This window comes from Ranitomeya imitator, chromosome 1 (genome assembly GCF_032444005.1).
Source record: "Ranitomeya imitator isolate aRanImi1 chromosome 1, aRanImi1.pri, whole genome shotgun sequence".
In the NCBI taxonomy this organism is placed as follows: domain Eukaryota; kingdom Metazoa; phylum Chordata; class Amphibia; order Anura; family Dendrobatidae; genus Ranitomeya; species Ranitomeya imitator.
In genome coordinates this window covers 1,189,310,120-1,189,332,444 of record NC_091282.1, presented here as the reverse complement: position 1 = coordinate 1,189,332,444, position 22,325 = coordinate 1,189,310,120, and the positions used below count along the sequence as shown (strand labels likewise).

Here is a 22,325-nt window from a genome sequence, read left to right as displayed (position 1 = left end):
TTTGAGGAGGAAATTCAGAGATGATAATAAAAATTCCTTCCTTTCGATAGTATAAGTACTGGTACGATAAAATAAGATAGGGCCACATCATGTGGGATAGACAGATATAGAGCTATTACATCACAAGAAAGCTATTTGAAGGGTTCAGACCAAATAAATCTGTTAAAAACCGAGATCACATATTTTGTTTCTTTGATATAGCTCGGTAGATCCTGTACTAGATGTAGGTAGTGGTCCAACCAAGCCACAAGATTTTCACCCAATGATTCTATCCATGAGGGATATTCCCTGGGGTTAATTGCTGGAGAGCCTGTGACTCTGTACATAAATCAACATTTCTGTCAAAATATAACAACTAAAGTTTTCAGATACACAATTTTATAAACTGCAATACAACATATTTAGTTTACCTTATTGAATGCACTAGTCGTAAAATTATTCTGTTCCACCCAACTTTTGTATTTCCATGATCTTACATTTTATTTTGGGTCTGATATTTTGCTTTTAATTCACACTGGTATCCAGTTCTGGTTCTCTGCCAGGTCGATTAATGCACCCTGCTACGCCTAGTGAGTATAGCGAAGGTTTAAATAGATATATTTTATGTCAGATACTAATGCCATGAATAAGGCGTTTAGCCGAAACACGTAGGCCTGGTACCAGTCCACCTCATGCACTTTAGTCCTATTGGCCTCCAGAGTTCTTTGTAACACGACTAATAAATGTAAAGTTTTACCTACTTGGAATGTAGCATGACTCCGGAATGCAAACCCGTCTTCCCCGCATACAAGAACTGTTGGACAACTAAAAAATTGGGAGACAGTGGGTTTCGCCTGGTATGGAGCAGTGGAACTACCGGCAGCGGGTTGGGATCTTATGGACACGGAGGCATTGTATTTTGTCCATCTACCCAGTGTTGTTGTAAGACCATGGACGTACAGAATAAAAAATAGTTGCATTGTTAACCTGCCTAGGTGACACCTACAACCCACAACCTCAGATCTTCACAATAATCTTCCTCTCCTAGTGTGCAACCCCCACTCCACAAACTCACTCACCCTCGCAGAAATCTCAAACATCTCAACTTACAATCACTCTCTGAGTCCCTTCTCCCTCTCACAGACATAGCCTCCCTTCATGACACAGATGCTGCTGCCACTTTTTATAACACCACAATAACAACAACACTCGATTCGGCCACCCCACTCATGCATAGTAAAACTCGTACAATTAACAGGCAGCCCTGGCTGACCAGCCTGACCAAAGAATTGAGACGGGCTTCCAGGATTGCTGAGCGGAGATGGAAGCGATCCCACTCTGCCGACCACTTCACTGCATACAAGCAGTCCCTCGCCAGCTTCAAGTCTGCGCTCACTGCCGCAAAACAAACTTACTTCTCATCCCTCATATCCTCCCTGTCCCACAACCCTAAACAGCTTTTCAACACTTTCAATTCTCTACTCCGTCCCCCCGCACCTCCTCCCTCCCCCCTCATTTCTGCTGATGACTTCGCCTCTTTCTTTAAACAGAAGATCGATACGATCAGAGAAAGCTTTGGCCCACAGCGCCCACTGCCCCTCTTAGCTGCTCAACCCTGCTCCTCCAAAACCAGCTTCTCCACCATGACAGAAGATCAGCTCTCCACCCTCCTGTCAAGATCACACCTCACCACCTGCACGCTTGACCCGCTCCCATCCCACCTCATCCCTAACCTTTCCACGGTCTTCATCCCAACCCTAACGCACCTCTTCAACCTCTCACTCACAACAGGTGTCTTTCCCTCATCCTTCAAGCATGCCAAGATCACACCCATCCTCAAAAAGCCCTCCCTCGACCCATCCTCTGTGTCTAGCTATCGCCCAATATCTCTTCTCCCTTATGCCTCCAAATTGCTGGAGCAACACGTCCATCTTGAACTGTCCTCCCACTTCTCCTCCTGCTCCCTCTTTGATCGGTTACAATCAGGCTTCCGTTCCCATCACTCAACTGAAACTGCCCTAACTAAAGTCACCAATGACCTACTAACTGCCAGGAGCAAGCGACACTACTCTGTCCTCCTTCTCCTGGACTTGTCTTCTGCCTTTGACACTGTAGACCACTCCCTTTTGCTACAAATCCTCTCATCCCTTGGCATCACAGACTTGGCCCTTTCCTGGATCTCGTCATATCTGACAGACCGAACATTCAGTGTCTCCCTCCCCCACACCACCTCCTCACTTCGCCCCTTGTCAGTCGGTGTTCCTCAAGGCTCTGTTCTAGGACCCCTACTCTTCTCCATCTACACTTTCGGCCTGGGACAGCTCATAGAATCCCACGGTATGCAGTACCATCTCTACGCTGACGACACGCAGATCTACCTCTCCGGACCTGACCTCTCCTCCTTGCTTACCAAAATCCCGCACTGTCTGTCTGCCATTTCAGCCTTCTTTTCTGCTCGCTTTCTACAACTGAACATGGACAAAACAGAATTCATCATCTTTCCCCCATCTCACTCTACCCCTCCACCAGACCTATCCATCAATGTCAATGGCTGCTCACTATCCCCAGTCCCACACGCCCGGTGCCTCGGGGTGATCCTCGACTCTGCCCTCTCTTTCAAGCCACATATCCAAGCCCTTGCCTCCTCCTGTCGTCTCAAACTCAAAAATATTTCCCGGATCCGTGCTTTCCTTGACCACAACACTGCAAAAACGCTAGTGCATGCCCTTATCATCTCCCGCCTCGACTACTGCAACCTCCTACTCTCTGGACTCCCCTCTAGCACTCTGGCACCACTCCAATCCATCCTACACTCTGCTGCCCGACTAATCCACCTGTCCCCCCGCTATTCCCCAGCCTCTCCCCTGTGTCAAGCCCTTCACTGGCTTCCTATCGCCCAGAGACTCCAGTTCAAAACCCTCACACTGACATACAAAGCCATCCACAACCTGTCTCCTCCATACATCTGTGACATGGTCTCCCGGTACCTACCTACACGCGACCTCCGATCCTCCCAAGACCTCCTTCTCTACTCCCCTCTCATCTCTTCTTCCCATAACCGCATCCAAGACTTCTCCCGTGCTTCCCCCATACTCTGGAACCCCAACACATCAGACTTGCGCCTACCATAGAAACCTTCAAAAAGAACCTGAAGACTCATCTCTTCCGACAAGCCTACAGCCTGCAGTGATCCTCAACCTACTGAACAGCCGTACAGCCAGCTCTTCCCTCTCCTAGTGTATCCTCACCCACCCCCTGCAGACTGTGAGCCCTCGCGGGCAGGGTCCTCCCTCCTTATGTACTCGTGTGCCTTGTTATCTGCTCATGTTTAATGTATTTGTCTATATTTGCCCCGTATTCACATGTAAAGCGCCATGGAATAAATGGCGCTATAAAAATGTATAATAATAATAATAATAATAATCTTGAATATGTCAAATGGCAGCACCTATTTTAGGCGATATGCTGAAATCAAATTGCTTATTGTTCGAATTTGCTCTATTCAACAAATTCCTAAAAATTCAATACAAATTCAATTCCCGTTAAATTGTTTTGCTCATCTCTAGTTAAAATGTAGGAAGTGAAGTCTGACACCAAAAAAATACCATTAGCTGCCAGTTGTTACTATGTAGAAATGTGAAACTATACTGCAGCTGTGAATAGAAAAAAGGTACATACTGGCTCTTTAGTGTTTTTTTTTTACTTTTATTTTTGATTTGTAACCATTTTTTGCAGTACATTCTTCAAAATGTAACACAGTTTTCATGAATTTTGAGTAAAGTAAAAATGTCTTTTTTTTCTTGAGTCTTTTTAGCTCAAAAGAAACCTGTTGGGGGAGGGGTTCCGTTACCTAGAATGTTCACTGTTAAAGGTGACCTGTTGTGAATTCTGCTTTTGGGCTCCCTCCGGTGGTTGTAGGTGGTAATGCAGTTGTCTCTGGGCTGCAGTCCTGGACAGGTGTATCTACTGATTGCAGTTCTGACTGGAGTATTTAGGTTTGCAGGACTCTTTAGTCCTTGCCAGTTGTCAATGTTTCTTGGGAAGGATTTGATCTCTGTCTGGCTTCGCCTGCTTGCTGCCAATTCAGCAAAGATAAGTGTCTGTTTCTTTTTCTATGGCACACAAGCTGTGTGCTTGTTTTTTTATTGTTTTCCTGCTCTGAGTTTAGTAGTCTCTGGAGTTGCAGATATACGTTCCACATCTTTAGTTAGATGGAGGAATTTTTGTATAATCTGCTGTGGATATTTTTGGAAGGGTTTTAATACTGACCGCACAGAACTCTGTCCTATCCTTTCCTATTTTAGCTAGAGCGGCCTCTTGTGCTAAATCCTGTTTTCTGACTGTGTGTGTCTTTCCTCTCCTACTCACAGCCAATATTTGTGGGGGGCTGCCTATCCTTTGGGGTTCTGCTATGAGGCAAGGTAGTATTCCTATTTCCATCTTTAGGGGTATTTAGTCCTCCGGCTGTGTCGAGGTGTATAGGTTTTCTTAGGCACACCCCACGGCTACTTCTAGTTGCGGTGTTAAGATCAGGATTTGCGGTCAGTATAGTTACCACCTACTCCAGTGAAAGTTTTCATGCTGCTCCAAGGTCACCGGATCTTAACAGTGACCTGTTACCTAACCAAAAGTGTCCAGTTTTTGCTCTTTTGTTCCCTTTCCTCCACTGAGTATGATATCATTGTCGTGTTTTTTTTTCTCTTTTTAAATCCCCTATACATTTCCAGAGATTCTGGCCTTTTTGTTGAGTGCTAATATTTATGGTCTTTATGAGGAGGTGTGGCTTCACATGGGAATTATGCAGAACAGACTAAAAACACGCCCCTAGTAAATCACATGAGCACCACCCCAAAAAAAAAAGACAATAAAAATTAGCAATGAATTAAGTCACCATATCTCTGGAACTGTGTAGCGGATTTTTTTAAAATTCAGCATGCTCTTGGGAGCAGTGGGAATAAAGAAAAAAGAAGAACAAAAAAAATCCAGTTTTGACTTGCTGATGATTCCTTTTTAAATTTATGCCTATACATTGATACACAAACCCTAGAGAGATAGATTAAAAAAGTAATCAGCGCAAAAATGTGAGCCTATAAAAATACAAAAAATGGTACTCGAGAGTGGACATACATGAAATTTAAAGTGTGACCTACTTTGTGGCCAGAATCTGTAGCGGGAGACAATTTGTGCCAAAAAGCCAATTAACCACCTACTGTTGCTGACTGTTATGTTTCTTTATTTTATATTTTCAGTCTACGGAAATACTCATTGTAGACTTGTAGTCAGAAGTCTGTAAACATAGTACTTGGTGGGACTTGGATTGAGTCGTCATTGGATGTCAGTCAAAGCTTCAATGTAAATTTAGGAATGTGATCTGCAAGGCATCCATCATCACCACCTTAACGATGTGTTTCTTCATGTTTCTTCATATGATAGAAAGGAAGACTGAACTGTGACCCAACATTCGAGCTAGAAGAGATGATTCTAGAATCGAAACCTCTCCATAAGAAAAAGAAGAGATTGGCCAAGTACAAATCGAGGGAGGCAGCCAAAGATAATTGTCCTCTGGTAAGTCTGGTTCTTTGGAAAAAGTCCGTACAGTTTACATATATAGTTAAACCCTAAAACACCACTCCTGGCGTATCCACAAACAACCAGAAAATCTTTCAAATAATTTTTTATTGAAACATTCATAATACAGTGGTGTATTAAGTAGGAAAAAGTGATGGGAGAACATCAATATCCCATAATACACATGGATTAAGCATGAATGTTGTAATAGTATGGTGAATAATTGGCAAGAGTTCACCCATGGTGTTTCAGCATTGATGGACTCTGCACTCCACCCCGATGCGCGTTTTGTTTGATTGCTTTTTCAAGGGGAGGTACTTTACTTATAGGGGAAACAGAAAAATAATCTTATGTTCCTAACCTGGAAATATATGATGTGCTATACAGTATTAATATTTTGACAGTTTACCTATATATCTGTATTCTTGGCAAATGTTTTTATTTTATTTATTTTTCTCACATGAAATTTATTTTTTCCCATAAACCTCTCTGTACCAACAATTGCAAGAAAATCAACACGAAGAGCATTAATTCAACTAAGTCTTATCCATGACATGGCTTTATATGTTTCAGATAGCCACAAATATCTACATATGAATCCCATTGTGTCGGATATGGAGGCAGTAAATTATAGAGCTATAGGAGCTGAGAAGATTGATATATAGTTTTAAGGAGAAAGATTCAGTGTAATAAATCTAAATCTTTGCTTATTTTAGGCTTAAGAGTCCAGTGGGCATATGTGAGTGCTTACCGAGATGTAAATCATTGATTAGGACCACCCATTTATAAGAGAATTATAAGAGATTTACATTAATAAATGAAGAGTTAAACAGAATCTTTTGCCACTAAACTATTTATGATTTTTCTCAGTTCCTCCTGTTTTGTAATGTATGTCCAGCAAATCAGGTTTAATATTCAAGCAAGAATCTTCCCTAAAAGCAGATTTGTCACCAGATGTCTCAATACCAAACTGTATACATTAGTAAATAGATTTCTTAGACCTGATGAGACTGATGCATTTAATTTAAAAATCCAATTTCTGAATAGTTTATAAAATATTAAGATGAGCATTTTATTAATGCAGCTATAGAATGTAATGATTCCAAATGTATTAATTCTCCTCCCACTCAGTCTGACTGACAGCTGCAGCTTGTACTTAACAATGTGAGATCTCAACGAGGAGGTATGCTGAGGAGCTGTCAATCAGGCTAGAAGGGCGGAGATTTAGTTAAAATTTCATAAAGTATTTTACTATCATTCTGAAATGGATTTTCAATTAACAAAAATACAATTTCTTTAAAGGAAGCCATCATCTGAAAATTATCTAATGTTTTTTATGTTAATTGTTTGTTTGTTTTTTTTATATATTTTTGTGTTCATCACAATCTGTACGAAATATAAAAGTTAGAAATCTTGCAAGTTTCACACAGGCTTTTTTAGACTCTAACTTCCTGATGTTTTAGGAAACAACATATGTATATACCTACAAGACCGCGAACCTATCTTTTATATTGAAGTATCCAATGAGCCTGTGTAAACAGGTCAATGAAAATAGCAGGGAAGCCAGGTCAGGTATCACATCACCTATTGTGATTGTGATTCATTGTTATCAGCAGTGTATAAAAGTGTCCACTGTTATTTTTAATACAGATCATGATATGAAAAAAAATTGCCAAAAGTTTAAGGGAAAAACATGTTACACAAAAATCTGATTTAAACGATAGGTCATTTTCTGATGATGGCTTCCCTTTAAATGCACTGAAAAAGTACAGACACGAGTCATACTGCCTTTTTTTTCCACAAGAAATGTGGAAGGAGTGGGATGAACTTTCCTACCCAATTTATTTTTCAGTTTTGCGTCTTGATTTTTTCGTCCTTTTCTTCCAAGAACCTTTAATTGTTTTATTCTTCCTTCAAAGTTTTTGGGAGAACGAGTTGTAGTTTAAAATAACTCCGTGAGATGACAGCAACAGGTAGGGGGACTTCTGCGGGACCCTGGATTTCCTGATAACCCATCGAAGCCCCAATCATGGGTGCCCAAATTAATTCCTGCGCAAAATCATGCCACTTAAAAAGTTTAACCAGTTTTTTTTTTACTATGGGATTAAAAATAAACAGACCGGTAGCATTTACCACTCCTGCCGGCGAGTCAGATGCTCAACGTACACAGAGGCAGCTCTTCCTCTTTTGGGCTGCTCTATCGATGGGCCATGACTGCCAACATCACGCGGTTTCACAGCCAACTTTCCGCAGTTAGGCAGCAGGGAGCCAGTTGTTAATCAACATGACATCGACAGTCATACAGTGCAGAGGGGAAAATAATCCGCTGCTGTATCGTCGTGACTCCAGTGGAAGTCTGACAAGCGGTGTGCGCCTCTTCACAAATCTAAAATTTCTGCTGTAAGGAATGCAATAGCTCATCATGAAGTAGACGAGCAATGGCGTTGTGCCCATGTCCTGCCCCAGCTTTGCCCATCTTGATGGAGCTTTGCAAAACTAATGTGAAATGTCAAAAAATATTTGCTAAAAAATTTTGCAACTTTTCAAAGCAATTTACTCCCAATTTCTGGCATCATCTTCTCTTCTCTTTTATATACTTAAGATTGGTTTCAAGGCACTGTGATCGCAAAGCAAGGAATGTGGTCGCATTGCAATAACCGACACATCCTCCAAGTCAGTAGACCAAGCAGTTGGGCCAGGTGTAGCGACACAAGCGCAGTCTCTGTATTATTGACACGTGAAAACAACGTTATGGTTTCTAAACTTCAACGTAAAGAGAAAAACTGTAATCAAGCATCAAAGAAAATTAAAATTCCAATATATTTAAAAAAACAAAAAACTTTTTTCATAAAAAAAATAGGTGAGATTAAAAAAGTGAATAAAGGAATGCTAAGCGTTTCGGACTGTAGCGAGTCCTTCTGCACAGGTATGCGTTTCTAGAATTCCTTTGTGTAGAGAAGAAGTAAACTAAACCGAGCTGCAATGTCTGTGATCTACCTTGCTTTGGCGGCAAATGCTATAAATCAGCCGATATCACCTGGTGCTTCGTCTCTTTGGTGAAATGTTCTGCAGGTGCTTTTGTACAGAACTTGTGTTCGGGCTTCGATGGGAAGCAACATCCATGTTTTATACATCGGCTCTATTTTCGGAACGCTACGATTATGCGTAATTTGAAAAAGAGCATATTCCTACTGCAGGTGTAAATTAAAATATTGCTGTGTTGTTAATTACTGCTGGGACCCATTAGTCTTTTCAGAATTTGAATAAAATTAAGGTTCGAGAGATGAAATAATGTCAAATGTATTTAAGACTTGTGGCGACTAATCATCCCGGTGCCAGGGGCTGCACACAATCTGTCCATACAGATGAACGTGATCTGTACCTCAAGCTCATGGCTGTTCATTTTCCATGAAAGCTATTTTCTGCATCATTTCCACAGTAATGCCCATAGCCAGGAATTTTCAGTCCTGATTTGGGGGGAGTCGAGGCGCGCTCATTACACACGATGGTTATTTAATTTCATTTTTGCATCTGTGCTGGCTTAGCAGGTAACGTTACAATCCATTTTGTGTTCAGCTGATTTTTCTTGTTTCCTACACTTATTTTTTTTGTACACTGCTTAAAAAATTAAGGAACGCTTGCCCATCACAGTACATTAAACTTTAGTAATATCAATCTATAGGAAGCAGAAGCGATTGTGAATCAATTTCACGCACTTTGGTGCAAATGAAAGCGACAACAGATGCATTGGATGGAACAGCAAGTTCCAATTCCAAAGAGACAATGGCTTTGCAAGTGTTGGACATAGACAATTGTTTTCTCCTTATCCTTCCTGGCTGACTTTTCTCTAATTTTGTATTTTACTAATGTCCTTGTTACTAATGGTATCGTGAAGAGGTACCTGCAGCCCAAACTGGTTGCAAAGATAATCCATATCCTCAAGGAAAGCACATCTATATGTGCCGAAGCAACAAGGTTTGCTGTATTTTACAGTCTCAAGAGCAAGCAGAAGATACCAGTATATAGGTCAGGGGTGTCAAACTGCATTCCTCGAGGGCTGCAAACAGGTTATGGTTTCAGGATTTTCTTGTACTGCACAGGTGATAATTTAATCACCAACTCATTATTTGTTTAGGTGATTAAATTATCACCTGTGCAGTACAAGGAAATCTTGAAAACATGACCTGTTTGCAGCCCTCCAGGAATGCAGTTTGACACCCCTGATATAGGTGATACTCAAGGAAAGCCAAACGGCATCATAGAAGTGCATTTGCTCCAACCAGTATCTGCTCTTTTGAGCGAGGAGGTACAGGAAGAGCCTGTTCCTGTTTCTGGTCAAACTTTCAGACACATACGTCATTCAGGTGGCATGAGGACTCTGTAGTGGGACATGTGCTCACAGCCAAAATTGGCAAGTCAGCCATTGTCACCTCGTTCTCTTCAGAGATGAGAAGAGATTCACACTAGGCATATGTGTCAAATGTAAAAAAGCCTGAAGATGTTGTGGTGAACGTTATGCTTCCTGCAACATCATCCAGCAGTCCAACGGTTCTCTGACTGCTGTTAGTTACTTGGATGCAATTCTCAGAGCATTGTCAGATGCTGGTGCAATGGGCCCTGGGTTCCTCTTTGTGCAGGATAGAGCCCAGCCTCATGTGACCAGAACATTGATGCCATTGACAGACCATCACGTGCCGAAAACCTGAATCTAGTTGAGAATCGCTGCTCTTGGCATCATGTATGAATCCATCTGAAACCACCACGTAGCACTACAGACTATCTAGGACAGTGTTTCTTAGCTCCAATCATCAAGATCCACCGACAGGTCAAGTTTTCAGAATTTCCTTAGTATTTCAAAGGTGATAATTTCATCACCTGCTCAAGCAATAATTCCATCACCTATGCAATACTAAGGAAATCCTGAAAACATGACCTGTTGGTGGGTCTTGAGGACTGGTGTTGAGAAACTCTGATCTAGGAGCTCCGGTCTTGGTGTAGACCCCAATGACATTATCCCCACATGCATGCCCAGAATGTTATCGGGAATGCATACAGAAACATAGGGGCCTAACACACTACTGAGTCACAATATAAGTTGCAGTGATGAATTTCTCGCAAATTGGATCTGCCTGTGACTTCAAATATTTCTTTGATTTCTAGGATGATTTGGAATTCAGCCAACAATTGGTTGATGACTTTGGCTTCCACTGACCGTTGACATCATTTTGTTCGCAACAAATTAGACATTGTTATCCGCAAAAAATTTCAAATTGAATTTTTCATTTATCGAGATCCGATGTGTGATTTATGTGTTTCCTTTTTTTTTTCTCTCGAGCAGCACATATTTTCAGATTCGTAATATAACAATTGCTTTTCATTCTGAAACCTCGCAACACTCATCTGTTGGTTAGAGGAAGTCCCGGGTGGCTATATATATGTATACATGCAGTATAAATGACTGGCCAGATCCAGCACAGTCAGCGTCACTGTTGATTTTATATTTGGAGATCAAAACTGTTTAGAAACCATTATGCAATAATAAATTATATTTTTCAGCTCATGACCCAGTTGCGAGTTAGTATTAAAGACAAACCTTCATTCTCTTCTTTCAGAATGGACATCTGCAGCAGTGTTTGGACACTGTGAGAAAAGAATTTATCATATTCAACAGGGAGAAGTGAGTACATTCATCAAACACGCCTACATGTTGTACAAGGCAAATTGTTCCTGAAGCGTTGGAGGTTATTTCTTAGCCGATACTGGAAATGATTAATGATTGTGACAACAGGTGCAAAAGGCCTTTTGCTGCAGACTCTGCGCGGCTTCCCGGTGTGAATCCACGAATTGATTTATCAGACGCTCTTGCCTGAAATGCTGAAATAATTCCACGTTCTGACTCTTGAAATCCCAATTAGTGGGAAGATGTGATGCAAATGTTCATAAATTGGTTGCTCGGAATAAGGCTTACACTAAACAGGGTAGACAGCATATTTCTACGATGTCATTTTAACTTATGCCGAGAATTAAAGGCCGGGTAAGGATGTACTTAACCATTTATGTATCTATAAGATCAAAATTCACTTACACACCAGTCATTATTGGTTTTCATCTGTTATCTATCTGTTATATATCTATTTTGTTGGTAGATTTTGTATTTTTATCCTCTTCTTGTAAGCCCTATTAGTGTATTTGACATTAAAGGCAACCTGTCATCAAATATTCTGTCCATTACCACTGTCTCGTGTTGTTATAGAGATTAGTAATAACTTTCTAAATTTGCCCTTATTGGCCTTGGCGGATAAGGGGAAAAAATGTATCACGCACTACCTGTGAAGATTTAAGGGTGAGTCTTCTTCTCTCAGGGATTTCTGCCATTACAAGCCAGCTCCAGTGGCAGTACAACTCTCTTCACTATGCATGTGCCAAATTCTGCTTGAGTCGACTTGTAATGTCAGTAGAACCCAGAATATTCTTGCTTTCTGCTGGTTTTCCTTCAGCATTGATTAATCACCAACCACAATATCCCAGTTGGCCTACAACACTTTTGGCTGAGAAGCTTGTCATGATGGATATCTTCTGTTGAAAGCTTTTGTTTTACTCAAGAACATAGTTTTCGTTCTGTTTAAGTGACTTGGCTCATCTTCGTTTTCAGGGATAGGAGAAAAAATCAAAAGACTAGTTGTTCGTCACCAAAAAACCATGGGTAAGGACAAACAGATAAGGTGCCATTTCTCAATGAGCTGAAGAAGGCCCAGAGTGGAAACGTGGAAACTCCTAGTTTCTACAGTTCTTTACTGACAGTAGAGCCCACTAATCTTTTATTTTTCTACTCTCTGTGGTTCCACATAACAGCTCTATTTTATATAAGTTTGCTCTTGGGGCTTGAAATCCTAGAATGTATAAGTGTCCCAAAAAGGCAGTATATGAATAAAGAAAACCGAAAGAGAGGATCTGTGCCTGAACAATATAAATTATACCAGTAATTAAAATATAATAGCCTTTATTAAAAACATTTCATAAAAACAATGATATACAAAAAGAAACGACGATACAAACAGACACCACAACAGTCTATAGATCACAAGTATATATCAAAAGTCTGAAAAAATGCCTGAATCAGTATTCATTGACATATACCGTAAAGGTATATCTGTACTTAGGTATCAGTACCAAAAACCAGTATAGCCCACACCCCTGATGAAGCATTTGTGAAACGTGTGTCAGGTGTTTGGTGGGGTGGGTGACTTTGGTACTATTAGCTACTTGTATTTGTTAACTCTTGTTCCTTTGTGGACTATACTGGGTTTTGGTACTGACACTTACATTTAGACATAGATTTATATGTCAATGATTATAGATTCAGACTTATTTTTACTTTTTATATATATACCATACTTGTAATTTATAGACTATTCTTGTACCAATGGAGTTCCCACAGGTGCTCGCTCACCAATTTTGATCCATGTCTGTTGTATATTGTTGTTTTTATGAAATGTGCTTAATAAAGGCTATTATATTTTAATTACTGGTATGATTTATGTTGTCCTGGCACAGATCCCCTCATGAGTTTTCACTTCCAGTATTTCCTCACGTAGGGCTAAAAAGAGATGCATTAGGACAAAATTTTGTAATGCTGTATCTTCTGTTTGTGTTTTTAGTGCTATATATTGTGAACGCATCATGTATCCTGGAGATGTAGGATAATGTGACGGAAGAGCCATGTTGGTTCTACATTCCTCTATACTTTCATGTGGGGTTACTGGTGTTTGCATGATGATGGCATATGTACATTCAATTTCTGCAGGACATAATTACACAGCTGACTATGCACTGAAAATGAAGAATTAATTTAGAGATTCCTTGGCTCTCATTGTCAGAACATCATTTGCTCTAGCTCCATACAAACAAGCTTTCGGCTTCTATAGTCAGTGAGGCATGGCATGTTTCCAAATATAGAATATTCACCAGAAGAAGATCCATTGTTATTGTCTGATGTAATTACTGCAAAAATAAAGTTACAAAGATATTTTTCAAGACAAAAGTCTTATTTTCCTAAAGTGTGTCTAGGAACAACTCCTTAATGTAATAGATCCTCAGGGAATTAAATGTTGTGAACGAATTAAGTGACTTAAAATCCAACATTCTTTATTCTCTGACATCTAGAATAATTCCCTATTATTGCACATTAATTTGTACCTGAGAGAAATTCAGAATATGTTTCTTGATCTGTGTTAGTCATGGAAGATTGGCTCTTGCACTATATTATTATTATTCATTTTTATAGCGCCATTTATTCCATGGCGCTTTGCATGTGAACGGGGCAAATATAGACAAGTACAATAAACATGAGTAAAACAAGGCACACACAAGTACAGGAGGAGAGAGGACCCTGCCTGCAAGGGCTCACAGTCTACAGTGAAATTATTTCTTTCTGCTCAATGGTCACACCTTTAAACTTTTTTTCTGTTTGGGCTAAAATTACTTGAGTTTTTCCCAGAGAAAAATTATTTCATGCTTAATGAATGCTTTTATCACCAGCTCAAGGGAACCGCTATGGGATCCCTGGTGCCCCCATGTAAACTAATTTGCTCTAGGATTAGTGGGAAAGAGACCTAGTGCTTGGGGATGAATCCTTTAGCAATTAGCAGGCTCTTCTGTGAGCCATTTCATTGAAGACATTTTCATCCTGCCTTATGGAAGTGAAGACCCCTTGAACGGGGTATGAACATTAATCCCATTGCTGTAAGATAAACCTTTGTGATCAGCTAGATGACATCACAATTTTTTGATGCATTGACATGAAAGGATGAGAAAGGATGTATATACACCATGGTCTATTGCTAGCCCTCCTCAACCAGCAGCCTTCCAAGGTCACTCTGAACTCTTGAAAAAGAGGACACTCAAAGGGCAGTATCTTTCCCATATTAAAAATTGTCCCTTCTTAAAACAAGGTTTCAGGACAATAGCTATACAATTTATGTCCCTAAATCACCAAATAAATATGACTTGCCCAAAGCAAGGAATAAATTGCTCAATCCTAGGTTTAAACTACAGACATACCAGAATGTTAGAATAATTGGAATAATTCATAAAACAACCAAGGAAATTAAAGATTCTACAAAATCTCTAGGGAATTTTGAAAATGGACTTTATTGATACATTGGCAGACTGCACCTAGATCACATATAAGAAAAGAAAGAGTATTTTGGATCCCTTTACCCTTCACTCAAGGGGGAATTGTTGATTGGAGCATAAAACTGTGGGTTGTAATACTTGTGGGCACTGTGTTGTATTTATGAGTAATTGGACATAAAGTTTTAACCCATCCCTTTACCTTTATAAATTGTAGTGGAAGGGCGGTAATTTATAAAGAATTCAACTATATAGACAAAATGTTTAGAAAGGGGCACTGAAGTATATTGAAAATTCTTTACAATGGCTCTATAAAAAAGCTGACATGTTACTGCTTTTGTCTCACATGACCTTGAAACAGCAAAACGATTTTCTTTTTGATTTTTTGGAGGAGTGCTGTTTTGAGCTGCACAAAAACCTGTGCAAAGCGTTTTATTCCAGATTTTTGGCAAATAATTTTTTTTATGAATCGTGGGCAGACACATGAACAGACCACATGCAGCTTCCTGCCGTTTCTCATCACCCATGTAGGTTCCTCAGGGCCTCATGAGATGGCACCCCAGGCAAGCATCTGCATATTTTTCTACATAGAATTACTTAGTTTTTTTTTACTCTGTAAACTTTATCTTTTTAAAGGTGTGTTTATTGGCGAGGGCTGCGAGTATTTTTTTTTCTATTTGAAGTGATTACATAGACTATTTTGTGATTGATGAGCACTGCTGACATCTATTAGGATAGGTTTGCATATTTGCAGTGTGTAGTGCTGGACGAATGCACTTAGATTGCAAAACACTGTACTTAGACTTAGCTAAAGAGTAAAATGGGCAAAAAAAATGTTCTTTTTACTACATTTTTCAAGTTTACACCATATTGCATTCTTTTGGATGTACAAAATCATAGTTGAAATTTGTATGGTCCAAAAAGAACAAAAAAATATGAAAGATATAAACGTTTTTTTTCTTCAATGTTTTCAGTGGGAGACATATTGAAATGTATAAATTAGATAGTTGAGAAACTAAAAAAATGGATATGAATTGCAAAGAACAAAGGATAGCTGTATGAATACATCACAACTCGTAGTTCAATGTATGGCACACGCTTATGTAAGTTTTGCCATATATACTTCCTACGTAGCATGGCTGACCTTACAATTCTGTTGTTCTGTATAGTATGTATTATCGGATACACTACTGATACCATTGTTTGTTCATCGTGATACTAAAAAAAATGCTCCAATTAAATTACATGCTGGCAAAGATATTTATTATGCGTCTCTCGGCCCAGCGTGAACAGGAGAAATGAATGTGAACCAAAATTTATTTAACGTGCATAAGAAAAGTAATTATTTTGCAATTTGCTTATCGGCATGACAGATTAGGAAGTGGGTACTGAGGGCGATAGTCTATTATTTAGCGTATACAACATAAGTTCATAACTAGAATATGGAGGATATTTATGTAACAGGACATTTTACGATTGGGAGCAGGGGTTGTCTGAGGGTCCGAGGTGCATGTGCCCCACCCCCGGGATGCTCCCCCAGCAGCTTTAGGGGGCCGCTAGACTGATTGTTGCATCATAGGCCGGGCCAGCACTACATCTTAAAATGTGTTTGTGTGTTGGTCCGGTCTCATCACAGTTCAGCACTCATGGCGGCACAGTACACCGTATCTCCTAAAGTGATGTCACGCAGCGCGTACTGCACTACCACCTTCCCGCTGAAGAGGAGATTCAATCAAGCATGCGAGCCAGACAGGAGACAAGCTGGGAGAAGATGAGCTGTGTTGGCGGTTCCCCTGATTCTCGCAAGTAAAATCACTAGGGATGAGCGGACGTGCTCAGTGATACTCGGTGCTCGGATATGCTTGATACTCAGTGAGCAATGGGCGGTGCTCGATGTAAAACTCGAATCCCCGCCCCGCATCTTTTTCGCATATTACACAACCAATAAGCACGTGGGGATTACCTGTGAGTCATTGTTATGCTGTAGCCATCTTGGTTGTGGCATTACTGTGATTGGCTGGCTGTGTGACATCATCAGATTATAAAAGGACAGGCGCTGGCCTGCTCAGTACACTAACGCCATTGTACAGCTCTGTGACACTTCGTATTGGAGGGAGAGAGTGCTTGTCAAGTCCTGTGTGTGCACAGTGTAATGAATCAGAGGCCTGTAGTGTTGATATTGGTGCTGAAGTTGAGCCATCATACTAACAGCCCTTCTAAGGGCTAAATTGTTTGCAGCCCGTACAATCTGCATTTAGCCTAGGAAAAGAGAGAGAGTCGCAGAAGCAAGGAGAGTGACAGAATCCAGTCTGTAGACAGGAATTAGGCCTGTGCAGTCAGTTGGCAAATACATACAGTAGCTGCATTTTTTTGTGAGGGCTTGAAAAATTGAATGTATTTTGATCCATCGAGTATTATGTGCTTAGAGGTCTTTTTTATGTTACATAACACACCCAAAAATAGTTGAAATATTTTCCTGGGCTACATTTCTCAGCCATGTAAAAAAGGGGAGTTGATCCAGCACTTCAAGTAAAATGCATAGATTTATTCAAGGAATAATTCATCCATAAAAATAAAGTTACATATAAAGTTCACATGGATAGGCATAATATCTGAGGAGAAAGTCCCAAGAGATAAAACAATTCAAGGTACTGGTTGACGCGTTTCAAAGTGAAACTTTTTATTCTCAGCCATACACTATTCCGTAGAGGGAGAAGGCAGGAAACTGTTCTGCAGAGTCCTGAATTTCTCTGTCAAAGAGTTAAGTTTTCCCCGGTCTGGGACTTTTTTAAAGAGAGTTCTGAGACAAACAAAATGGCCATTTGAAATCTGTGCCATGCAAAGATCAGCAGGGGCCTGACAACTAAGAACTTAACCACCACCAGCAAGATCAGGCACATGTCATCTAAGCACCCAACTCAGAGGGCAGAATGCCTGGGTACACGTTTGGTGCCATCGGGTGACACCACTGCCTCTTCCCCTGTGCTTGGTGCTTCCTAATCCCCTGTCTAAAACACATGCATAGATGCCTCCTTCCCTGCAGCAATCCTTGCACATTCTGAGGCACCATCATCAGGCACTTCCAAACCCTTCAGCTGAGCCTACCCCAGGCCTTGCAACGAAAAATAAAGTTCCCAACCATCCACCCACATGCCCAAATGCTGAACAGGTACATTTCCAGACTGCTTGTTGTGGAAATGTTGCTATTTAAGCTGGTAGACACAGAGGATTTCCTCAACTTGTAAGAGCACTTGTCCAGGAACATCACCCATAACCTTACCAACACACTTACTGGCATTGTCCACTTACCGACCGACATGTGGACAAGTGCTTGTGGGCAGGGATGCTATATTTCCCTTACAGCACACTGGGTGAACATTGTGGAGCTTGGGGCCGAGTCACTCCCTGGTATGGTGCATGTGCTCCCGACACCGAGGATTACTGGCCCTACTTCTATCAGTGTTTCCTCCACCTTCTACAACAGTTTCTGGACCCCCTCCTGCTTCTCCACATGCTCCAACTCCAATATGCTATCTCAGAGCACTTCGTTCACATCAGCCGGAAGCTGGAAGCTCTGCAGCAATGCCTCAGCGAAGCAGTAACAGGCTCTGCTGAAGCTAATTTGTCTAGGATACAAACCGCACACTGCAACAGAGTTACTTACAGAAATAACAGACGAGACAGATCTGTGTTTTTTTGCCACTGAACCTCCAACAAGGCATGGCTCTGTGTGATAATGGGCGCAACCTCACACACTTACTATTCTTGGAACATGGCACATGTACTCAACTTAGTATACATATTAGTCCTTAATATTACGAGACTGAACACATTCCGGATAATATGAACACACAAGAACCTACCGAAAAATAAGGTAGGCCACAAGAATGTAAAGTTCAAATAAAATAATTTTTATTAATACAAACGTAGTAAAAACATACATAAATATACTACAACTAAGCTATAAAAGTACCTCCGATCAATGAACAGATCTCTAATGAGCCCCACCTAATGCCTAACGACAACGATTGTAGGTAAAAGCACTAAATAGTGACTAGGCAAATGGAGTAAATGTAAGAGGGAAACAACCTATAAGTGTAACACTATTGCCTTATATTATATCACATAGCCGGGCCATAGGCCAAAGTGGGCTGTATCTGGCTAACTCATATGTGCTGCTGACAATTCATAAAAATTACTTATATGCCAGGTGAACAGTTACCACAACAGAAAATGATGATAGGCAAATGTAATAAAACTAATGGAAGGAAACCTCAAAACATAATTACCAGGGGACATCACTGATCTCGTGTAGCCTCCACTGTGGTAATTATGTTTTGAGGTTTCCTTCCATTAGTTTTATTACATTTGCCTACCATCATTTTCTGTTGTGGTAACTGTTCACCTGGCATATAAGTAATTTTTATGAATTGTCAGCAGCACATATGAGTTAGCCAGATACAGTCCACTTTGGCCTATGGCCCGGCTATGTGATATAATATAAGGCAATAGTGTTACACTTATAGGTTGTTTCCCTCTTACATTTACTCCATTTGCCATTAGGTTAATCACTATTTAGTGCTTTTACCTACAATCGTTGTCTTTAGGCATTAGGTGGGGCTCATTAGAGATCTGTTCATTGATCGGAGGTACTTTTATAGCTTAGTTGTAGTATATTTATGTATGTTTTTACTACGTTTGTATTAATAAAAATTATTTTATTTGAACTTTACATTCTTGTGGCCTACCTTATTTTTCGGTAGGTTCTTGTGTGTTCATGTACTCAACTTAGTAGTTTATCGGTTTCTAAAAACATACCCAGATTTGCCAGAGCTTCTGGTCAAGGTACACCGCGTCAGCACCCATTTTGGCTACAGCTGCCACCCCTCTGGCAGTGCTGCAGCAGCGCATAAAGTGTTTGTAATATTCAATATTTTATTGAGGCACGTCAGTTGCCTTTCATTGGTCTTTGGATGACCCTAATCATATTTTCTGTCTGGCTTTGCACTTTCTGCAAAGCCTTTATGACTGTATGAGTACATCAACTACACTTTCAAAATATTTGTGATCAAAATGTTGTTATGTATTCAATGCCTCATCCATACAGTTTAACATGGTTATTGTTGCATTACAGTGGTATGTATAACATACAAAAAGCTTATAAAAATAGTTCAGGATAAGATCACTCATCCATATAGTATTATGTGCTTAAAGTTACATTTTTGTAGTATATAACAGTAGAAAAAAGCGTTAGAAAATGTTACTTGTTTCTTCACATTTCTTACTATTCCGTGCTATGGGGTACATTTTTGTGATATATAAGACTTAAAAAAATGTTTAATAATTTTGTTGAGTTACATTTTTCAGGGATACAGTGTTACGTATTCTTGGGTACTTTTCGTTGGTCTATAACTATCCTAAAACTTTTTCAAAATGTTATTGTTATTATATTGATCACCAATAGACTATTCCGTGGTCTGGAGTACATTTTGTTGCCTCATAAAAATTGTTCAAAGTTTTATTGTTGTTATATTGCTCACCCTTAGGGTATTCCATGGTCTGGATTACATCTTGTTGGTATATAAGCTTCAAAAACCTTGTTCAAAATGTATTGGTATTATATTGCTTTCCCATAGAGAATTACATCTTCTTGGGTACATCCAGTTGCTATATAAGTCTCCAAAAACTTGTCCAAAATTTATAGGAATCATATTACTCACCCATAGGGTATTACATTTATCGTTATTATATTTCTCACCGATAAAGTAAAGTGCCGTTTGTTTTTTTATAATAAATTGCATTCGGGGACAAGGATTTGTTGAAAGGTGATAAGTTGATAACACCTATAAAGGCATAGTTGGTGGAATCCTGACCATGGTGACCCCCACCATTCTCAAAAATGTGGTAGTCTCCTATGCCTCACAAATGAATGAATTAGTATTGCTGATGTGTAACCACTAATGATGAGTGAATGTGCTCGGACATGCAGGCACGGGGACTATAACATTTTATTCGAGAACGCTGAAGACAGCTGGGCTTGTGAAAACTTTGGAGGTGTACATTGAGAGAACAGTATACCTCCGACGTAGACAGACACTGGTAGACTTAGTCGAATTGATACACAAAGTTGCATAACTTTCATTTTATAATTATAATATAATTTCCATATAATAATACAAGTTTTATGTTCTGCCATCAGATTACCCATTTCACGTGTTATATTAAAGAATAATTTCAATTTTTTAAAACTTTTTCAATTTTTTTTTCCAAGACTTAAACATCAACCAGAACAAGGAGGACAATCTTCAAGCACAGAGAGCAAAGCACACGGTGAGCCGCACACAAAAGCTCAAGATGGACACACCACAAATAACAACATCTTAGTACACGGCTGCACGAGAGGCTGCAGCAGCTAGTGGAGCGGATACACAATGGCAGACCCTTTTTTGCATGCCTTCACCTGGAAACATTGGCTTCTCAGAAATGTGACATTCTGAAGTACGGCCGTCAGTCGGATCATTACACATGGCACTAATTTTACTTTTATAAGATTCATTACAAAGACCAACCGGTGAAAAAGAACAAACTTTAAGATGTCCTGGAATGAAACTTGAACCTTTCTTTTTTTTTACTTTGGACTATTTATCACGACCAACACTGAAAATGAAGAATAACGACTTGCGATGCTCACTGTGTGTTTTTCAAATGGATGTTGTGAAGAGGTCTGCTTTATTAGTTTGTCTCGTGTAGAGTCACATGTAACATGGATTCCTTTATGAAATGTAAAGTTGACTACTCGTAAGCAGGACACCAATCCGTCAGTTTAATAATTAGTGAATCAATTTGAAGTGAATCAAGTGAATGATGATCAGTGGCATAACTAAAATCCGATAGGCCCAGTGCAATGTGTAAAAATTTGGACCTGGCCCCTGTCCCCTCCCACCTCATCCACCCCTATATGATGATCAGATGTATGGATGATTGTATTGTTCTAAATCCTATAAGGACATAAGTTACCCCCCTCCCTTCCTTCATGTAATAATGTCCCCCATCCTAGGCTCCTACCTGCTATATATGTCCCCATCCAGGGCCCATCTTAGTATATATGTCCCCCATACTTGTATATATGTCTCTCATCCTGGCCACATCCTGGTATATATGTTCCCCATCCTTGTATATACACTGAACAAAAATATAAACACAAAAATATAAACGCAACAAAACACTTTTTTAGCAGAACCAATCATCGCTGGATGACAATTACCTTTTTTTCCATTTCTGTTTTTGCTGCCAATTTTCATGAGCTAAACTTAAAGGTCTTTTGAGCTTCTGTGTTAGTCAGTACTTCTCCTAATCTGTATTAGTGAGCTTTTTTTCCTAATCTGTGTTAGTGAGCTCTTCTCCTAATCTGTGTTAGTGAGGCCTTCTCCTAATCAGTGTTAGTGAGCTCTTCTCCTAATCAGTGTTAGTGAGCTCTTCTCCTAATCAGTGTTAGTGAGCTCTTCTCCTAATCAGTGTTAGTGAGCTCTTCTAATCTGTGTTAGTGAGCTCTTCTCCTAATCTGTGTTAGTGAGCTCTTCTAATCTGTGTTAGTGAGCTCTTCTCTTAATCTGTGTTAGTGAGCTCTTCTCCTAATCTGTGTTAGT

At 39.9% G+C, this 22,325-nt stretch overlaps 1 protein-coding gene across 1 annotated transcript in view; it reads left to right on the top strand.

The window, feature by feature from the left end:
* The window catches only part of STK32B (serine/threonine kinase 32B), a 298,021-nt gene extending 276,841 nt beyond the window's left edge, over positions 1–21,180 (top strand). Inside the window, exons 10-12 of the mRNA XM_069744831.1 lie at positions 5,413–5,544; positions 11,160–11,224; positions 20,951–21,180. Coding sequence (XP_069600932.1) covers positions 5,413–5,544; positions 11,160–11,224; positions 20,951–21,095 — 342 coding nt within the window. The 3' untranslated portion in view covers positions 21,096–21,180. The remainder of the gene's footprint in view (positions 1–5,412; positions 5,545–11,159; positions 11,225–20,950) is intronic.
* Positions 21,181–22,325: the final 1,145 nt, after the last annotated feature.